Source organism: Oncorhynchus mykiss, chromosome 2 (assembly GCF_057628025.1).
Source record: "Oncorhynchus mykiss isolate SJ-2025 chromosome 2, ASM5762802v1, whole genome shotgun sequence".
Taxonomy (NCBI): Eukaryota; Metazoa; Chordata; class Actinopteri; order Salmoniformes; family Salmonidae; genus Oncorhynchus; species Oncorhynchus mykiss.
The window spans coordinates 8,597,810-8,620,757 of NC_143023.1; the positions used below are offsets into that span (position 1 = coordinate 8,597,810).

General features: G+C 40.9%; 1 protein-coding gene across 1 annotated transcript in view; it reads left to right on the forward strand.

Annotated features, from left to right (window-relative positions):
* Positions 1-2,012: 2,012 nt before the first annotated feature.
* Positions 2,013-22,948, forward strand: part of LOC110514129 (cyclic AMP-responsive element-binding protein 5) — a 97,233-nt gene continuing 76,297 nt past the window's right edge. The window contains exons 1-3 of the mRNA XM_090187388.1: positions 2,013-2,088; positions 16,577-16,654; positions 21,562-21,655. Coding sequence (XP_090043514.1) covers positions 16,601-16,654; positions 21,562-21,655 — 148 coding nt within the window. The 5' untranslated portion in view covers positions 2,013-2,088; positions 16,577-16,600. The remainder of the gene's footprint in view (positions 2,089-16,576; positions 16,655-21,561; positions 21,656-22,948) is intronic.

Below are 22,948 nucleotides of genomic sequence, written 5' to 3' on the forward strand. Positions count from 1 at the left end.
ATAATAACTCTTGATACACTGTTAGGGAGGGCTGTCTGTAGACTCTTTTTTAAAGACAATATTGCATGTCATCACATTTCATGTCTCTTTAGGCCTATGTCACATTCTAAAGAAAAATGCTAAGTGGAATTCAGAGGATGAAGTGATGATATGTAGGATAGCTGCAAACAGTTGCATGAATAAGACTCAAGATCATGACGTGATTTAACTATCCTCCTGGCTCCTACATTAACAACTGAAATAAATAACACCAGAGTAGAGGAAACATAACACTGCTCTGTCTGGAAACATGACCGTATCTAAGACAGTGACAGAATTAGGGAGAAGGGATGATCATTGTACAAGTGACAGGCAATTCATTTGTCCATATCCATCACTAAGCACCTCTCTTGTCTGTCATCCATTTCATGTGTGCATAAACCACCCCCTGACATAAACATGGAGAAGTGCCATAGATAGAAAGAGTCTGTATGAGTTCTACAGACAGATGGTTGTTTAGTTTAATGGTAGAACCAGGATGATGTTCTACAGACAGATGGTTGTTTAGTTTGATGGTAGAACCAGGATGATGTTCTACAGACAGATGGTTGTTTAGTTTGATGGTAGAACCAGGATGATGTTCTACAGACAGATGGTTGTTTAGTTTGTTTAGTTTGATGGTAGAACCAGGATGATGTTCTACAGACAGATGGTTGTTTAGTTTGATGGTAGAACCAGGATGATGTTCTACAGACAGATGGTTGTTTAGTTTGATGGTAGAACCAGGATGATGTTCTACAGACAGATGGTTGTTTAGTTTGTTGAGTTTGATGGTAGAACCAGGATGATGTTCTACAGACAGATGGTTGTTTAGTTTGTTTAGTTTGATGGTAGAACCAGGATGATGTTGTTCAGACAGATGGTTGTTTAGTTTGTTTAGTTTGATGGTAGAACTAGGATGATGTTCTACAGACAGATGGTTGTTTAGTTTGATGGTAGAACCAGGATGATGTTTGACAGACAGATGGTTGTTTAGTTTGATGGTAGAACCAGGATGATGTTCTACAGACAAATGGTTGTTTAATTTGATGGTAGAACCAGGATGATGTTCTACAGACAGATGGTTGTTTAGATGGTTTAGTTTAATGGTAGAACCAGGATGATGTTCTACAGACAAATGGTTGTTTAATTTGATGGTAGAACCAGGATGATGTTTTGTCTGTCCTTGATTTCCCCTGCATCACATTACCTCTAGCCTACCTAGCATTACTTCTGGAAAAATATCTCACTTGTTCTTTGTCTGTGTAACAGCATCTCTTAAATCCAACACTTAGAGGTCGATATAATGCCTCCAATTATTTATTTACTCAAGGCAGCAGCATGATTATTCATTATTAAGAGGTAGAGGATGGAGAGAGGAGAACATTCTCTCTCTCAATTCAATTCAGTTCAAGTGCTTTATTGGCATGGGAAACATATGTTAACATTGCCAAAGCAAGTGAAATAGATAATAAACAAAAGTGAAATAAACTCTCTCCCTCTGTCTAGCTTTCTTTCTCTCTCTTCTCTCTTTCTATCTCTATCTATCTCTCTCTTTCTCTCTTGAGCTCTCTCCAAAACAAGGTCCAAGTCTGCTATTCAAGGCTAACTTTCTTGCGTTTGTGAACTTGGGTAAGTGGAGATGAATCAAATTGCTATCGGTCTACTATACTACTGTTTATTAAATCATTAAATATCAATTTCAAATGTAAACTTTATTTACCATGTTAAAAGCAGCCACTATTCCGGCTGATCAGTTTTTTTTCTAACAAGACGTGAATACCCATTTGTATAAGGTAGCCTTTCAATAAGTATTGGTGCAAGTTGATAGTGGTGTACCCTCTCAGTTTTGTGCCATACGTACCTTATGTCCAGCAGTTTGCAAACTCTGCCTTGCTCGCCCCAACAGCCCGCCTCCAAGCGGCCCACGATGATTCAGAAGTTCAGGAATCCCACGTGACGTCACCGAGGGGTGATGTAATGCTTCTCTAAATAGAACGTATTGTAATCTTTTCTCAGTCCAACGTGGTTCCTTCTGAGAGTCTGTTGCGTATTTTCTACACTTGTTTGGTAAGTTAAAATAATTGCTTTCCACCACAGTAAATTATAAACATGCAATTATGGATTGTTAATTTCGTTTTGTTCAACTGCATTGTTATTTCTTTTCACTTCAGTTGATGTGACAAGTTGCTCAGAGAATCGCATCAACAGAATGCTGCGGCGCTCTACAGATTTCTTTGAATATTATTTTCTGTTGTCTCGTGCATATTGTATTATGTGCAGAAATGTGTTTAAGTCCGTTATTTACTCGTATAGTGGCAGGCTTGCCATCTCGGTACAATATTTAGAAGTCTCAGGACGCGCGTGGACTGACTGTTGAATGTTTTTGAAGTTGAGCAGAGATGTCAAGTGTTGCTCTCTGCTCGCGAGCTGTCAGAGCCGTAGCTTCTAGCTACCATAGTAATTTACCCCACAAACTGGATGTGTGAGTAGGTTAGCTACATCCAGTGATGTGCCAGTGCAGGGTAGCCTATGGCGCGCAATTACTAAAGATAATATTTGGAGGAATGAATTGGCAATGGTTATCAACAGCAAGTACTGACACAGCGTGGGCTATGCGTGTCGACTTATAAAAAAAAATCTAGAGCTTTACAAAGTAATATTTTTAATGATTCTGAAGTTTGCAGTGCTTTGCAACATTGTCCCCCTGTCCCATGGTTGGATGCATCCCACTTCTAGACGTTGTCCTGTGTGTCAAACTGGACTGCGGGACGGGACGCGGACGCAGTTTACAAACGGTCACGTCCTCGACAACGGTAAAAGTAGCTAAAGAGGAGCTGTCATTCCATCCATAATACCAATACATGTTTATGATACTGTGGTAGCCTATAATACTGTTCATTTTGAAGAGTAATCTAACCGAAACATTACGTCATTCTGCAGGCCAGCAGTCGCTATTTGATTAACCGCCGCCGAGCAATTGAAGGTTTCAGAGGAGTTCTGCTGACTGGGCACACTTTACGTTAAGTGCCTGCGGTATAAAAATATGTTTTAATCTTATGATTAGATTGTCATTGAATTTAAATGATGGCGAACCATTCTCCGTTTGTCAGTTTCCAGTTTTTTATTATTATTGTAGCCTATAACGATCAAACATTCCCTCTCTAAATTTACCTGGGTGCCTCTCTTCTGCAATTACTATTCACTATCGATGACGATGATGACAATGTTAATAACTATTATTATTGAGTTTGTGGTTTAACTAAATATGATTCATGTGCAACATTATAATATCTGCTGAATTCCATCTTCATAAATAAAATAAAAACTCGTATTAAATAGCCTAAATTAAAAAGAACATGACCCAAATTATTTGAGGCACTTAACTTAAAATAAAAAAATAATCGTTATAGGACTAGTAGAAGCGAGGGAAAGAGAGTGTGCTGGAATTTAGGCCTACTGAATATAACTGTTCTGACTGATGGAGGTACGACTGGAAAAAAAGTTCATTGTTATTGACAGACTAATTATTTCTTAGCGAATGTCCTTGTGTTTGAAGCCCGATAGTGGGTATATATAAAAAATACATCTAACACTAAACGGAGAGTAGACTGAAGTATACTTCTTAAAAATGTGTTTATTCCTAATTTAATTATTATATATGAAGATATTCATCAAATCTGTCACCATAGATCAGCTACCATGATCAACACATTGGTATAAAATAATGAACACAGTAACACAGAGTGAAACATTTACTTAATAATCTAAGTGAACTAATTAAGTTAACTTAGTCAGTGTAGTTAAGTGAATACAACAGGTATACACCACTATATGTGTGCTTTTGACCAGCTGTAAATTCAACCACTTTCCAGTTTTGAGTCTATTTAACTAGGTATAGATTAAGATGTGGTGTTATAATCCTCATGGTTTTACATATTATACTTTGGGTTAGTTAAGGTCCTGTGTCGCTCTGTTGGTAGAGTGTGGTGCTTGCAACACCGTAGTTGCGGGTTCGATTCCCACAGGGGACAGGTATGGGGAAAAAGTGCATAAATATATCAAGTTGCTCTGGAAAAGAGCGTCTGCTAAATTACAAAAATGTTTGTATTTTTATGAGATTTTTTTGTTGTTTTTGAATAGTCTACTTTTATAAAACAAACTCTAATAACATGATTATAAAGAGGGTGATTCGTACAATTTGCCGTGAGTGACACCGTCCACACAATCACAGTCCCCTCTATAAATAAAGGCCGATCTGACTCCAGGTATTGTAATAGTGTAGAAAGGCCCTGTGGTTGACTGTGTATTATGCCGGGCCCCTCCACAGCTCAGCGTTAGTTAACACCTTGTTGTCCTCAATGTGGATGTGAGTGTGTTGTCTGATGAAGCCCTGGGGTGGAGGTGTCACTATGCTTGTTGGAAATGTACACACACACACACACACACACACACACACACACACACACACACACACACACACACACACACACACACCGTGCGGGGACTGAGAGGTGGTGATTGACAGTGATTGAGGGTTGCCTCTCAGGGGCCCCTCTGTGCTGTGTGTGTACAGCATACTATAGGGCCTATATGAGGAGTTCACAGCACATACAGCATTGTTTGAGCAAGCCGTGTTCCTCGCCTCAGGGATCGCTGTGATCCCACCATGAACCTGCACTGTTGAAGGCCCCCCCACCCCCACGTCGAACACACACACTGAACACACACACACCGAACACACACACACACCGAACACACACGCTGAACACACACACACACACACCGAACATACACACACCGAACACACACACACACGCCGAACACACACACACACGCCGAACACACACACACACAACGAACACACACACACCGAACACACACACACACACCGAACACACACACACACACACACCATACTGTTTGAATTGTAATATGTGCCCTACCTGAAGAGTTCGTTCCCTGGTCCCCGTTGAAATCGTACTCCGCTCACTAATCCTTCCCCTCCCTCACATCGGGACCCAGTTAATGTAAAGTGTAACCAAATTTCCTCTGCTAAACTAAAACATCTATATCAAATAAAAGCCAAGTGCCCCATTGAAGGGAAAGGCGTTGTGCTCTGGCGATTTAGAGGAGAGAGTAGACGGTGGGACAACTCACTGGGGCTTACATGGAGCCCTTGTTTCAGTGTTTTTATGCGTATTATGGTTTTAATTTCCTTTTCAACGTGTTGAGTTGATGTATTTATGAAGGAGAAGCCTCAAACCAATCCTATTTCATATTCTGGTAATGACTCGGGAATAAAGTATAGGCCTAATGTGTGGAAATGGAATAGAAAATGTTTCTCTTTGAATGTTGGTCTTGGGGTTTTCTGATTGACATTTGGAGAAAAGGTTTTGGAACATGAGCCAAATCACATTGTTAAACACTTGATGGACTAGTTTAAGTTGTTGATAATACCGTGAGAAGAGTTCTACTTAGTGAACAAAGCTTGATGAATTGAAAGTATCCAGGTTAGAGAATGGATCCTGCTGTTCAGACCAATCTTTTTTATATTATATCTGGGCTACCAGTATTATACCTACAGTATGTGGAGAGTCTACCACCAGTATTATACCTACAGTATGTGGAGAGTCTACTACCAGTATTATACCTACAGTATGTGGAGAGTCTACCACCAGTATTATACCTACAGTATGTGGAGAGTCTACCACCAGTATTATACCTACAGTATGTGGAGAGTCTACTACCAGTATTATACCTACAGTATGTGGAGAGTCTACTACCAGTATTATACCTACAGTATGTGGAGAGTCTACTACCAGTATTATACCTACAGTATGTGGAGAGTCTACCACCAGTATTATACCTACAGTATGTGGAGAGTCTACTACCAGTATTATACCTACAGTATGTGGAGAGTCTACTACCAGTATTATACCTACAGTATGTGGAGAGTCTACCACCAGTATTATACCTACAGTATGTGGAGAGTCTACTACCAGTATTATACCTACAGTATGTGGAGAGTCTACTACCAGTATTATACCTACAGTATGTGGAGAGTCTACTACCAGTATTATACCTACAGTATGTGGAGAGTCTACTACCAGTATTATACCTACAGTATGTGGAGAGTCTACTGCCAGTATTATACCTACAGTATGTGGAGAGTCTACTGCCAGTATTATACCTACAGTATGTGGAGAGTCTACCACCAGTATTATACCTACAGTATGTGGAGAGTCTACTACCAGTATTATACCTACAGTATGTGGAGAGTCTACCACCAGTATTATACCTACAGTATGTGGAGAGTCTACCACCAGTATTATACCTACAGTATGTGGAGAGTCTACTACCAGTATTATACCTACAGTATGTGGAGAGTCTACTACCAGTATTATACCTACAGTATGTGGAGAGTCTACTACCAGTATTATACCTACAGTATGTGGAGAGTCTACCACCAGTATTATACCTACAGTATGTGGAGAGTCTACTACCAGTATTATACCTACAGTATGTGGAGAGTCTACTACCAGTATTATACCTACAGTATGTGGAGAGTCTACTACCAGTATTATACCTACAGTATGTGGAGAGTCTACCACCAGTATTATACCTACAGTATGTGGAGAGTCTACTACCAGTATTATACCTACAGTATGTGGAGAGTCTACTACCAGTATTATACCTACAGTATGTGGAGAGTCTACTACCAGTATTATACCTACAGTATGTGGAGAGTCTACTACCAGTATTATACCTACAGTATGTGGAGAGTCTACCACCAGTATTATACCTACAGTATGTGGAGAGTCTACTACCAGTATTATACCTACAGTATGTGGAGAGTCTACTACCAGTATTATACCTACAGTATGTGGAGAGTCTACTACCAGTATTATACCTACAGTATGTGGAGAGTCTACTACCAGTATTATACCTACAGTATGTGGAGAGTCTACTACCAGTATTATACCTACAGTATGTGGAGAGTCTACTACCAGTATTATACCTACAGTATGTGGAGAGTCTACTACCAGTATTATACCTACAGTATGTGGAGAGTCTACTACCAGTATTATACCTACAGTATGTGGAGAGTCTACTACCAGTATTATACCTACAGTATGTGGGGAGTCTACTACCAGTATTATACCTACAGTATGTGGAGAGTCTACTACCAGTATTATACCTACAGTATGTGGAGAGTCTACTACCAGTATTATACCTACAGTATGTGGAGAGTCTACTACCAGTATTATACCTACAGTATGTGGAGAGTCTACCACCAGTATTATACCTACAGTATGTGGAGAGTCTACTACCAGTATTATACCTACAGTATGTGGAGAGTCTACTACCAGTATTATACCTACAGTATGTGGAGAGTCTACTACCAGTATTATACCTACAGTATGTGGAGAGTCTACTACCAGTATTATACCTACAGTATGTGGAGAGTCTACTACCAGTATTATACCTACAGTATGTGGAGAGTCTACTACCAGTATTATACCTACAGTATGTGGAGAGTCTACTACCAGTATTATACCTACAGTATGTGGAGAGTCTACTACCAGTATTATACCTACAGTATGTGGAGAGTCTACTACCAGTATTATACCTACAGTATGTGGAGAGTCTACTACCAGTATTATACCTACAGTATGTGGAGAGTCTACTACCAGTATTATACCTACAGTATGTGGAGAGTCTACCACCAGTATTATACCTACAGTATGTGGAGAGTCTACTACCAGTATTATACCTACAGTATGTGGAGAGTCTACTACCAGTATTATACCTACAGTATGTGGAGAGTCTACTACCAGTATTATACCTACAGTATGTGGAGAGTCTACTACCAGTATTATACCTACAGTATGTGGAGAGTCTACCACCAGTATTATACCTACAGTATGTGGAGAGTCTACTACCAGTATTATACCTACAGTATGTGGAGAGTCTACCACCAGTATTATACCTACAGTATGTGGAGAGTCTACCACCAGTATTATACCTACAGTATGTGGAGAGTCTACCACCAGTATTATACCTACAGTATGTGGAGAGTCTACCACCAGTATTATACCTACAGTATGTGGAGAGTCTACTACCAGTATTATACCTACAGTATGTGGAGAGTCTACCACCAGTATTATACCTACAGTATGTGGAGAGTCTACTACCAGTATTATACCTACAGTATGTGGAGAGTCTACTACCAGTATTATACCTACAGTATGTGGAGAGTCTACTACCAGTATTATACCTACATTATGTGGAGAGTCTACTACCAGTATTATACCTACAGTATGTGGAGAGTCTACTACCAGTATTATACCTACAGTATGTGGAGAGTCTACTACCAGTATTATACCTACAGTATGTGGAGAGTCTACTACCAGTATTATACCTACAGTATGTGGAGAGTCTACCACCAGTATTATACCTACAGTATGTGGAGAGTCTACCACCAGTATTATACCTACAGTATGTGGAGAGTCTACTACCAGTATTATACCTACAGTATGTGGAGAGTCTACCACCAGTATTATACCTACAGTATGTGGAGAGTCTACTACCAGTATTATACCTACAGTATGTGGAGAGTCTACTACCAGTATTATACCTACAGTATGTGGAGAGTCTACCACCAGTATTATACCTACAGTATGTGGAGAGTCTACTACCAGTATTATACCTACAGTATGTGGAGAGTCTACTACCAGTATTATACCTACAGTATGTGGAGAGTCTACCACCAGTATTATACCTACAGTATGTGGAGAGTCTACCACCAGTATTATACCTACAGTATGTGGAGAGTCTACTACCAGTATTATACCTACAGTATGTGGAGAGTCTACTACCAGTATTATACCTACAGTATGTGGAGAGTCTACTACCAGTATTATACCTACAGTATGTGGAGAGTCTACTACCAGTATTATACCTACAGTATGTGGAGAGTCTACCACCAGTATTATACCTACAGTATGTGGAGAGTCTACCACCAGTATTATACCTACAGTATGTGGAGAGTCTACTACCAGTATTATACCTACAGTATGTGGAGAGTCTACCACCAGTATTATACCTACAGTATGTGGAGAGTCTACTACCAGTATTATACCTACAGTATGTGGAGAGTCTACTACCAGTATTATACCTACAGTATGTGGAGAGTCTACCACCAGTATTATACCTACAGTATGTGGAGAGTCTACTACCAGTATTATACCTACAGTATGTGGAGAGTCTACTACCAGTATTATACCTACAGTATGTGGAGAGTCTACCACCAGTATTATACCTACAGTATGTGGAGAGTCTAACACCAGTATTATACCTACAGTATGTGGAGAGTCTACTACCAGTATTATACCTACAGTATGTGGAGAGTCTACTACCAGTATTATACCTACAGTATGTGGAGAGTCTACCACCAGTATTATACCTACAGTATGTGGAGAGTCTACTACCAGTATTATACCTACAGTATGTGGAGAGTCTACTACCAGTATTATACCTACAGTATGTGGAGAGTCTACTACCAGTATTATACCTACAGTATGTGGAGAGTCTACTACCAGTATTATACCTACAGTATGTGGAGAGTCTACTACCAGTATTATACCTACAGTATGTGGAGAGTCTACTACCAGTATTATACCTACAGTATGTGGAGAGTCTACTACCAGTATTATACCTACAGTATGTGGAGAGTCTACTACCAGTATTATACCTACAGTATGTGGAGAGTCTACTACCAGTATTATACCTACAGTATGTGGAGAGTCTACTACCAGTATTATACCTACAGTATGTGGAGAGTCTACTACCAGTATTATACCTACAGTATGTGGAGAGTCTACTACCAGTATTATACCTACAGTATGTGGAGAGTCTACTACCAGTATTATACCTACAGTATGTGGAGAGCCTGCTTCTTTGTCTTGGAGTGGCCAAGGCTCACTAAGTGTACAATTAGATAACAATTGATCGATAAGGTTGTTGCTGTTGCTCTGAAAAGTGTTGTTTAAGGTAGTAAAGTGATTCTCATATTTCAGCGAGTGGTGAAAATATCAGTCATGTTGCCCATGCATGTTCAGAGATGATGGAGCATGTTTATCTTTGAGACTTTGTTATGAATAGAAACAGAACAGGTGAAGGACGAGAGAGAGAGTGAGGTAGAGAGAAAGAGAGAGTGAAGGGGAGAGAGAGAGAGAGAGAAGAATGGGAGAGAGAGAGAGAGAGAGGGGTAGAGAGAGAGAGAAGAATGGGGGAGAGAGAGAGAGGTAGAGAGAAAGAGAGAGTGACGGGGAGAGAGAGAGAGAGAGAAGAATGGGAGAGAGAGAGAGAGAGGTAGAGAGAGAGAGAGAGGTAGAGAGAGAGAGAAGAATGGGGGAGAGAGAGAGAGAAGAATGGGAGAGAGAGAGAGAGGTAGAGAGAGAGAGAAGAATGGGGGAGAGAGAGAGAGAGAAGAATGGGGGAGAGAGAGAGAGGTAGAGAGAAAGAGAGAGTGATGGGGAGAGAGAGAGAGAGAGAGAAGAATGGGAGAGAGAGAGAGAGGTAGAGAGAGAGAGAGGTAGAGAGAGAGAGAAGAATGGGGGAGAGAGAGAGAGAAGAATGGGAGAGAGAGAGAGAGGTAGAGAGAGAGAAGAATGGGGGAGAGAGAGAGAGAGAGAAGAATGGGGGAGAGAGAGAGAGGTAGAGAGAGAGAGTGATGGGGAGAGAGAGAGAGAGGTAGAGAGAGAGGGGGGAAGGAGAGAAGGAGAAAAACGTGATGAGGGAGAAAGAGAGAGAAGCACGGGAGACAGAGAGAGAAGGACGAGGAGAGAGAAGGATAGAAAGAGAGAGAGGGAGAGAGGAGAGCGAGAGGGAGAAAGAGAAAGAGAGAGGGAGAGAGGAGAGCGAGATGGAGAAAGAGAGGAGGGAGAGATAGAGACCCAGACCTCCTTGCCCTCTGTCAGAGGGACCCTGTCCAGACCTTTCCCAGCAGGCTTTGCCACAGATGTAGCCTGTAAGAAAGAAGGCTCTGGTTAACTTTACACGCCATTTGAATGTTTTGACTTTGTTAGAGGAAATAGTCTGTACAGGTAAAAAAAAATCACACATGCTAATCATGTATGAAGGTATTCATGCTAAACAAGTCATGTGTGGCCTTAGCTCAAATGTTTATTTGATTCAAATAGAAAGACACAAAAAAAATATTTTGTGGGATTCAATCAGATCACACATGGTGGAAAATGTGTCTTTTAAAGGCCATTTCCTATTGAACCGATATATACAGCATTTACTGTTGTGGAGAATGAGCAGTCGGATTGAATCGCGGCCTAATACGGTGGTCTGTGCGTACATTTGAAGAGTCATTTGTGTTAGGCTTTATCGTATGAGTGCTTCTCCGTGGATTCATTTGGTTTTAACATGTCCCACCCATTTTCATCCAAAGAACAAGGCCTCACTAATCAATGAAAAAACATGATTTCTAGCTAAAATAAAAATGTAAAGTGTCTTTAACATTTGTATCCCTCTCACAGGCTAAACACTAGGCAGTAAAGCTGTTAGACTCTAGTCTCCCAGAGGGCTGAATGGTCAGGCAAGGTTCTGAGGGTGGAGGAGGGGTTGGTTATAAGACAGTAGAGGTTAGACTGTTATAAGACTTAGTGAGACGTAGAACCTCTAGTCTGAATAAAACATGAAGTCCCAGTGGTCACGTCATTCCTGGAAATAGTCATTCTTGAAAATAGTCATTCCTGGAAATAGTAATTCCTGGAAATAATCATTCCTGGAAATAGCAGTTAAATGCGTGCTGATGTTTTGTAGACTTTAGTCTAATTTGCTCCTACTATTATATGTGTTGTAGAATCTAGTCTAATCTGCTCCTACTATATGTGTTGTAGAATCTAGTCTAATCTGTTCCTACTATTATACGTGTTGTAGAATCTAGTCTAATCTGCTCCTACTATTATATGTGTTGTAGAATCTAGTCTAATCTGCTCCTACTATTATATGTGTTGTAGAATCTAGTCTAATCTGCTCCTACTATATGTGTTGTAGAATCTAGTCTAATCTGTTCCTACTATTATACGTGTTGTAGAATCTAGTCTAATCTGCTTCTACTATTATATGTGTTGTAGAATCTAGTCTAATCTGCTCCTACTATATGTGTTGTAGAATCTAGTCTAATCTGCTCCTACTATTATATGTGTTGTAGAATCTAGTCTAATCTGCTTCTACTATTATATGTGTTGTAGAATCTAGTCTAATTTGCTTCTACTATTATATGTGTTGTAGAATCTAGTCTAATCTGCTCCTACTATTATATGTGTTGTAGAATCTAGTCTAATCTGCTTCTACTATTATATGTGTTGTAGAATCTAGTCTAATCTGCTTCTACTATATGTGTTGTAGAATCTAGTCTAATCTGCTTCTACTATTATACGTGTTGTAGAATCTAGTCTAATCTGCTTCTACTATTATATGTGTTGTAGAATCTAGTCTAATCTGCTTCTACTATTATATGTGTTGTAGAATCTAGTCTAATCTGCTTCTACTATTATATGTGTTGTAGAATCTAGTCTAATCTGCTTCTACTATATGTGTTGTAGAATCTAGTCTAATCTGCTCCTACTATTATACGTGTTGTAGAATCTAGTCTAATCTGCTTCTACTATTATATGTGTTGTAGAATCTAGTCTAATCTGCTCCTACTATTATATGTGTTGTAGAATCTAGTCTAATCTGCTCCTACTATATGTGTTGTAGAATCTAGTCTAATCTGCTTCTACTATTATATGTGTTGTAGAATCTAGTCTAATCTGCTCCTACTATATGTGTTGTAGAATCTAGTCTAATCTGCTTCTACTATTATATGTGTTGTAGAATCTAGTCTAATCTGCTCCTACTATATGTGTTGTAGAATCTAGTCTAATCTGCTTCTACTATTATATGTGTTGTAGAATCTAGTCTAATCTGCTCCTACTATATGTGTTGTAGAATCTAGTCTAATCTGCTTCTACTATTATACGTGTTGTAGAATCTAGTCTAATCTGCTTCTACTATTATATGTGTTGTAGAATCTAGTCTAATCTGCTTCTACTATTATATGTGTTGTAGAATCTAGTCTAATCTGCTCCTACTATTATATGTGTTGTAGAATCTAGTCTAATCTGCTTCTACTATTATATGTGTTGTAGAATCTAGTCTAATCTGCTTCTACTATGATATGTGTTGTAGAATCTAGTCTAATCTGCTCCTACTATTATATGTGTTGTAGAATCTAGTCTAATCTGCTTCTACTATGATATGTGTTGTAGAATCTAGTCTAATCTGCTCCTACTATTATATGTGTTGTAGAATCTAGTCTAATCTGCTCCTACTATTATATGTGTTGTAGAATCTAGTCTAATCTGCTCCTACTATTATATGTGTTGTAGAATCTAGTCTAATCTGCTCCTACTATTATATGTGTTGTAGAATCTAGTCTAATCTGCTCCTACTATTATATGTGTTGTAGAATCTAGTCTAATCTGCTCCTACTATTATATGTGTTGTAGAATCTAGTCTAATCTGCTTCTACTATTATATGTGTTGTAGAATCTAGTCTAATCTGCTCCTACTATTATATGTGTTGTAGAATCTAGTCTAATCTGCTCCTACTATATGTGTTGTAGAATCTAGTCTAATCTGCTTCTACTATATGTGTTGTAGAATCTAGTCTAATCTGCTTCTACTATTATATGTGTTGTAGAATCTAGTCTAATCTGCTCCTACTATGATATGTGTTGTAGAATCTAGTCTAATCTGCTTCTACTATTATACGTGTTGTAGAATCTAGTCTAATCTGCTTCTACTATATGTGTTGTAGAATCTAGTCTAATGTCTCCTACTATTATATGTGTTGTAGAATCTAGTCTAATCTGCTTTTACTATTATATGTGTTGTAGAATCTAGTCTAATCTGCTTCTACTATTATATGTGTTGTAGAATCTAGTCTAATCTGCTCCTACTATTATATGTGTTGTAGAATCTAGTCTAATCTGCTTCTACTATTATATGTGTTGTAGAATCTAGTCTAATCTGCTTCTACTATGATATGTGTTGTAGAATCTAGTCTAATCTGCTCCTACTATTATATGTGTTGTAGAATCTAGTCTAATCTGCTTCTACTATGATATGTGTTGTAGAATCTAGTCTAATCTGCTCCTACTATTATATGTGTTGTAGAATCTAGTCTAATCTGCTCCTACTATTATATGTGTTGTAGAATCTAGTCTAATCTGCTCCTACTATTATATGTGTTGTAGAATCTAGTCTAACCTGTTTATACTATTATATGTGTTGTAGAATCTAGTCTAATCTGCTCCTACTATTATATGTGTTGTAGAATCTAGTCTAATCTGCTCCTACTATATGTGTTGTAGAATCTAGTCTAATCTGCTCCTACTATTATACGTGTTGTAGAATCTAGTCTAATCTGCTCCTACTATATGTGTTGTAGAATCTAGTCTAATCTGCTTCTACTATTATATGTGTTGTAGAATCTAGTCTAATCTGCTCCTACTATTATATGTGTTGTAGAATCTAGTCTAATCTGCTCCTACTATGTGTTGTAGAATCTAGTCTAATCTGCTCCTACTATATGTGTTGTAGAATCTAGTCTAATCTGCTCCTACTATATGTGTTGTAGAATCTAGTCTAATCTGCTTCTACTATTATACGTGTTGTAGAATCTAGTCTAATCTGCTCCTACTATATGTGTTGTAGAATCTAGTCTAATCTGCTCCTACTATTATATGTGTTGTAGAATCTAGTCTAATCTGCTCCTACTATGTGTTGTAGAATCTAGTCTAATCTGCTCCTACTATATGTGTTGTAGAATCTAGTCTAATCTGCTTCTACTATTATACGTGTTGTAGAATCTAGTCTAATCTGCTCCTACTATATGTGTTGTAGAATCTAGTCTAATCTGCTCCTACTATTATATGTGTTGTAGAATCTAGTCTAATCTGCTTCTACTATTATATGTGTTGTAGAATCTAGTCTAATTTGCTTCTACTATTATATGTGTTGTAGAATCTAGTCTAATCTGCTCCTACTATTATATGTGTTGTAGAATCTAGTCTAATCTGCTTCTACTATTATATGTGTTGTAGAATCTAGTCTAATCTGCTTCTACTATATGTGTTGTAGAATCTAGTCTAATCTGCTTCTACTATTATACGTGTTGTAGAATCTAGTCTAATCTGCTTCTACTATTATATGTGTTGTAGAATCTAGTCTAATCTGCTTCTACTATATGTGTTGTAGAATCTAGTCTAATCTGCTCCTACTATTATACGTGTTGTAGAATCTAGTCTAATCTGCTCCTACTATTATATGTGTTGTAGAATCTAGTCTAATCTGCTTCTACTATTATATGTGTTGTAGAATCTAGTCTAATCTGCTTCTACTATTATATGTGTTGTAGAATCTAGTCTAATCTGCTTCTACTATATGTGTTGTAGAATCTAGTCTAATGTCTCCTACTATTATACGTGTTGTAGAATCTAGTCTAATCTGCTCCTACTATGTATTGTAGAATCTAGTCTAATCTGCTCCTACTATTTGTTGTAGAATCTAGTCTAATCTGCTCCTACTATTATATGTATATATATTATCTTGGGCTCCCGAGTGGCGCAACGATCTGAGGCACTGCATCTCTGTGCTAGAGGTATCACTACAGACCCTGGTTCAATTCCAGGCTGTATCACAACCGGCCGTGATTGGGAGTCCCATAGGGTGGTGCACAATTGGCCCAGCGTTGTTAGGGTTTGGCTGGGGTAGGCTGTCATTGTAAAAAAGAATATGTTCTTAACTGACTTGCCTAGTTAAATAAAAAAAAACATGTGTTGTAAACTCTAATCTGCTCCTACTATTATATGTGTTGTAAACTCTAGTCTAATCTGCTCCTACTATTATATGTGTTGTAAACTCTAGTCTAATCTGTAAAGTTTTCTGCATCGTAACGGCCTCCTACTTGTTTTCTTTCTCAGTAATAGAACTCCCACTACCACCCAACCTACATTCCAAATTGCACCCTATTCCCTATATATTACACTACTTTTGACTAGAGCCCAGGGCCCTATAGGGAATAGGGTGCCATTTGAGACGTACCCCTGGTCATAGAGACCAGGCTGGGCCCTGCCTTGAATCTGCAACAGCTCTTTTCACACAGAGCGTCCTGTCACTCTCTGTGTGAAGTAATGAACACCTGACTGTAGGCTACTGCCAGGAGGGAATGGAATACTATATGTTGTATGTTTACGACTGAAAATAACTATGAAGCCTGCTATTTTTAGGCACAACATCAATAAATAGAGTAATCTAGAACGACTCAATGAAAGAAAGAGAAGTCTATGTCTTGATGTGAGCTGGGAGCTAAACTCTCCTTGTTCTCTATTTCTCTCTTTCTCTTTCTCTTTCTCTCATTCTCATTCTCTCTCTCTCTCTCTCTCTCTCTCTCTCTCTCTCTCTCTCTCTCTCTCTCTCTCATTGTTTGTAGACTTATGAGGAGTTGGTGAGAGTGATGAACTCTGAGCAGGAAAGGCCGTTTGTGTGCAGTGCCCCTGGCTGTTCTCAGGTGAGTGTGTCGACACACGTCGGTGTATGTGTGTTTGTGAGGGAGCGTGTGTGAGTGTGTGCACACTTATGTGCAGTGGTGGAAAAAAGTACTCAATTGTCATACTTGAATAAAAGTAAAGGTACCTTAATAGAAAAGGACTCAAGTGAAATTCATCCAGTAAAATATTACTTGAGTAAAAGTTTAAAAGTATTTGGTTTTAAATATACGTAAGTATCAAAAGTAAATGGAATTGCTAAAATATACTTAAGTCTAAAAAGTGAAAGTATAAACCATTTCAAATTGTGTATATTAAGCAAACCAGACGGTACATGGATAGACAGGGGCTCCAACACTCAGACATCATTTACAAACAAAGCATTTGTGTTTAGTGTGTCCTCCAGATCAGAGGCAGTAGGGATGACCAGGGATGTTCTCTGTTTAGTGAGTCTGCCAGATCAGAGGCAGTAGGGATGACCAGGGATGTTCTCTGTTTAGTGAGTCCCCCAGATCAGAGACAGTAGGGATGACCAGGGATGTTCTCTGTTTAGTGAGTTCTCCAGATCAGAGGCAGTAGGGATGACCAGGGATGATCTCTGTTTAGTGAGTCCTCCAGATCAGAGGCAGTAGGGATGACCAGGGATGACCAGGGATGATCTCTGTTTAGTGAGTCCTCCAGATCAGAGGCAGTAGGGATGACCAAGGATGTTCTCTGTTTAGTGAGTCCTCCAGCTCAGAGGTAGTAGGGATGACCAGGGATGATCTCTGTTTAGTGAGTCCTCCAGATCAGAGGCAGTAGGGATGACCAGGGATGTTCTCTGTTTAGTGAGTCTGCCAGATCAGAGGCAGTAGGGATGACCAGGGATGTTCTCTGTTTAGTGAGTCCCCCAGATCAGAGACAGTAGGGATGACCAGGGATGTTCTCTGTTTAGTGAGTTCTCCAGATCAGAGGCAGTAGGGATGACCAGGGATGATCTCTGTTTAGTGAGTCCTCCAGATCAGAGGCAGTAGGGATGACCAGGGATGACCAGGGATGATCTCTGTTTAGTGAGTCCTCCAGATCAGAGGCAGTAGGGATGACCAAGGATGTTCTCTGTTTAGTGAGTCCTCCAGCTCAGAGGTAGTAGGGATGACCAGGGATGATCTCTGTTTAGTGAGTCCTCCAGATCAGAGGCAGTAGTGATGACCAGGGATGATCTCTGTTTAGTGAGTCCTCCAGATCAGAGGTAGTAGGGATGACCAGGGATGATCTCTGTTTAGTGAGTCCTCCAGATCAGAGGCAGTAGGGATGACCAGTAGGGATGACCAGGGATGTTCTCTGTTTAGTGAGTCCGTCAGATCAGAGTCAGTAGGGATGACCAGTAGGGATGACCAGGATGTTCTCTGTTTAGTGAGTCCTCCAGATCAGAGGCAGTAGGGATGACCAGGGATGTTCTCTGTTTAGTGAGTCTTCCAGATCAGAGGCAGTAGGGATGACCAGGGATGTTCTCTGTTTAGTGAGTCCTCCAGATCAGAGGCAGTAGGGATGACCAGGGATGTTCTCTGTTTAGTGAGTCTGCCAGATCAGAGGCAGTAGGGATGACCAGGGATGTTCTCTGTTTAGTGAGTCCCCCAGATCAGAGACAGTAGGGATGACCAGGGATGTTCTCTGTTTAGTGAGTTCTCCAGATCAGAGGCAGTAGGGATGACCAGGGATGTTCTCTGTTTAGTGAGTCCTCCAGATCAGAGGCAGTAGTGATGACCAGGGATGATCTCTGTTTAGTGAGTCCTCCAGATCAGAGGTAGTAGGGATGACCAGTAGGGATGACCAGGGATGTTCTCTGTTTAGTGAGTCCCCCAGATCAGAGGCAGTAGGGATGACCAGGGATGTTCTCTGTTTAGTGAGTCCTCCAGATCAGAGGCAGTAGGGATGACCAGGGATGACCAGGGATGATCTCTGTTTAGTGAGTCCTCCAGATCAGAGGCAGTAGGGATGACCAAGGATGTTCTCTGTTTAGTGAGTCCTCCAGATCAGAGGTAGTAGGGATGACCAGGGATGATCTCTGTTTAGTGAGTCCTCCAGATCAGAGGCAGTAGTGATGACCAGGGATGATCTCTGTTTAGTGAGTCCTCCAGATCAGAGGTAGTAGGGATGACCAGGGATGATCTCTGTTTAGTGAGTCCTCCAGATCAGAGGCAGTAGGGATGACCAGTAGGGATGACCAGGGATGTTCTCTGTTTAGTGAGTCCGTCAGATCAGAGTCAGTAGGGATGACCAGTAGGGATGACCAGGGATGTTCTCTGTTTAGTGAGTCCTCCAGATCAGAGGCAGTAGGGATGACCAGGGATGTTCTCTGTTTAGTGAGTCCTCCAGATCAGAGGCAGTAGGGATGACCAGGGATGTTCTCTGTTTAGTGAGTCCTCCAGATCAGAGGCAGTAGGGATGACCAGGGATGTTCTCTGTTTAGTGAGTCTGCCAGATCAGAGGCAGTAGGGATGACCAGGGATGTTCTCTGTTTAGTGAGTCCCCCAGATCAGAGACAGTAGGGATGACCAGGGATGTTCTCTGTTTAGTGAGTTCTCCAGATCAGAGGCAGTAGGGATGACCAGGGATGATCTCTGTTTAGTGAGTCCTCCAGATCAGAGGCAGTAGTGATGACCAGGGATGTTCTCTGTTTAGTGAGTCCTCCAGATCAGAGGCAGTAGTGATGACCAGGGATGATCTCTGTTTAGTGAGTCCTCCAGATCAGAGGTAGTAGGGATGACCAGTAGGGATGACCAGGGATGTTCTCTGTTTAGTGAGTCCCCCAGATCAGAGGCAGTAGGGATGACCAGGGATGTTCTCTGTTTAGTGAGTCCTCCAGATCAGAGGCAGTAGGGATGACCAGGGATGACCAGGGATGATCTCTGTTTAGTGAGTCCTCCAGATCAGAGGTAGTAGGGATGACCAGGGATGATCTCTGGTTAGTGAGTCCTCCAGATCAGAGGCAGTAGGGATGACCAGGGATGATCTCTGTTTAGTGAGTCCTCCAGATCAGAGGTAGTAGGGATGACCAGGGATGATCTCTGTTTAGTGAGTCCTCCAGATCAGAGGCAGTAGGGATGACCAGTAGGGATGACCAGGGATGTTCTCTGTTTAGTGAGTCCGTCAGATCAGAGTCAGTAGGGATGACCAGTAGGGATGACCAGGGATGTTCTCTGTTTAGTGAGTCCTCCAGATCAGAGGCAGTAGGGATGACCAGGGATGTTCTCTGTTTAGTGAGTCCTCCAGATCAGAGGCAGTAGGGATAACCAGGGATGTTCTCTGTTTAGTGAGTCCTCCAGATCAGAGGCAGTAGGGATGACCAGGGATGTTCTCTGTTTAGTGAGTCCTCCAGATCAGAGGCAGTAGTGATGACCAGGGATGATCTCTGTTTAGTGAGTCCTCCAGATCAGAGGCAGTAGGGATGACCAGGGATGATCTCTGTTTAGTGAGTCCTCCAGATCAGAGGCAGTAGGGATGACCAGGGATGTTCTCTGTTTAGTGAGTCCTCCAGATCAGAGGCAGTAGGGATGACCAGGGATGTTCTCTGTTTAGTGAGTCCTCCAGATCAGAGGCAGTAGGGATGACCAGGGATGTTCTCTGTTTAGTGAGTCCTCCAGATCAGAGGCAGTAGGGATGACCAGGGATGTTCTCTGTTTGGTGAGTCCTCCAGATCAGAGGCAGTAGGGATGACCAGGGATGTCCTCTTGATAAGTGTGAGAATTAGACCATTTCCAGTCCTGCTAATCATTCAAAATGAGTACTTTTGGGTGTCAGGCTAAATGTATGGAGTAAAAAGTACATTATTTTCTTTAGGAATGTAGTGAAGTAAAAGTAAAAGTTTGCAAAAATATAAATAGTGAAGTACAGATACACAAAGAATGACTTAAGTAGTACTTTAAAGTATTTTGACTTAGGTACTTTACACCACTGCTTATGTGTGTGTGTTTTGTGTGTGTGTGTGTGCTCGTGCATGTTGGTGTGTGAGTGCCTGTAACATGAAGAAGAGGTTGGAGAGGGAGCCTGAAAAGCACGGTGCTGCCTCACACATCAGGAGAAACAGAATAGCACCGACTTCCAGTCAAACTCCAGCTGTAAAGAAAGGAGCTTTTTGCTGCAGAAAAACACCACAGAATAATGGTTCATAATAAGGCCACGTCTTTCACCCTTTTGTTAGGATGCACAGTAGAGGTGAAGTGTGAAGATCAAATATGTATTGTCCTATTTTATATTGATGTAAGGCTTTGGGCCTCCCGAGTGGTGCAGCGGTCTAAGGCACTGAATCGCAGTGCTAGAGGCGTCACTACAGACCTGGGTTTGACCCGGGGCTGTATCACAACCGGCCGTGATTGGGAGTCCCATAGGGCGGTGCACAATTGGTCCGTGTTAGGGGAGGGTTTGGCCGGGGTAGGCTGTCATTGTAAATTAGAATTTGTTCTTCACTAACTTGCCTAGTTAAATAAAAATAAGGTATAGATTATAGAGAAGTCATTCTAGACTTCATAAATTCCTTTTCATACCGTATGTTCAGTGTTAACCTCTCAGGTATTTTGTCCACATGCAGGGACATGAAGATGATGGACTACTACATGTTTTCTTACTCTGTGATCATAGACAACCACAACACTCACAGGAATGTGTTCCTGGAGTGCAGTATTCCTTTAACTGTCTCTGCATGCCTTTTTAACTTGGAATTAACACTAGTGAATATCATCCAAAATATCACTGAATATCACTGGACTCCAGGCTTGAGCCTGTGTGTGTAGAGAACTGAGTGGTTGTGTTCTTTATCAAGGAGGACCACATTGGAACAACGGTATTTTTGTTTTAAAATAACTATATTTATTGTTTCATGTGTTGTCCTCATCTTTTTTAACAGTACCATTTTCTTCACCCCAAAATAAATCAAATCATACTGTCTCAACAGCGATTCCCCACAGAGGACCACCTGATGATTCACCGGCACAAGCATGAGATGACTCTGAAGTTCCCCTCCATAAAGATCGACAGCATGTTATCAGGTGACAAATGGCTTCATGCTCTATGCTGTAACTTCACTCTCTAGGTTGCATCCCAACTGGCATCCTATTCCCTATGTAGTGCACTACATTTGACCAAGGCCCATAATAGGATGCCATTTGCGACACATCCTCTAGTCTAATAGTGTAACATGTACGCTGGGAGTCGGGAAGCAAATACAGGGAGTGAAAAGGTCAAAATAAATAGAACATAGTACAAAACTAGAAACAGGAAAAGCAAACAGACATGAAACAGAAGCAGAATCACTAACGCCTGAGGAAGAACCAAGTGGAGTGACCGATGTAGGGGAGGTAACCAGGAAGGTGATGGAGTCCAGGTGAGTCTCATGAGGCGCAGGTGCGAGTAACGATGGTGGCACGTATGCGTGATGATGAGACAAGTGGCACGTGGAGCGCCGGAGAGGGGGAGCGGGAGTACACTTGACAAATAGTCTGGTCCCATCGTGGTGTTCTGGAATAGATGAGTGTTTTAGTTCTCCCTCAGGAAGTAGCAACTCTCTGCGCCAGGCAGATAGTCAGTCAGGCCATAAACAAACAGTACTGTGTAGTCTACATCAGGGTTGGGGTTGATTCAGTTTTTTGGATTCAGTCAATTTATTGAATTTCATTTAATGAATGACTGAATTGACAACTGAATTCAGGCCAACTGTGCTGTGTGTTGTGTTGAGTTGAGTTTGTGGTTCACTACTGTGCTGTACCTCGACTCTGTTGTGACTCCTCATTTCCCTACGGTGAAAGCCTCGTTGTGTATTGAGTCTAATCTCTAACCCATACCTTGTAGTTCTGCAGTACGCAGCAGGACAATGAGACACTGATATATCGTCGGAGAAATTCATGTTTTTCCTTTTTCCAAGTTAAGATAAATGTTTTGTCAAAGATGCCGCTGGCTCCCTGTCATCATCACAGATGTCATTAGTCTTGCTGTGACAGTGGGGAGGGGTTCCCTGCCCCACCATACAGAGGGGAGGAGATGGGGTGTGGTTGGGGGTGACATATTGATCCACAGTTCAAAGGAATACCTGATTTATAGGTTTTTTTCAGCACCTGTAAGTGTCACCCTCAGGCTAAGTCATACTTCCAGATCTTTAGTGCCTAGACAGAGCCCAGCTGAGGCAACAGAAGACTGTGTGTGTGTGTGTGTGTGTGTGTGTGTGTGTGTGTGTGTGTGTGTGTGTGTGTGTGTGTGTGTGTGTGTGTGTGTGTGTGTGTGTGTGTGTGTGTGTGTGTGTGTGTGTGTGTGTGTGTACAGCTGTAGGATCTCAATTTGATCAACCT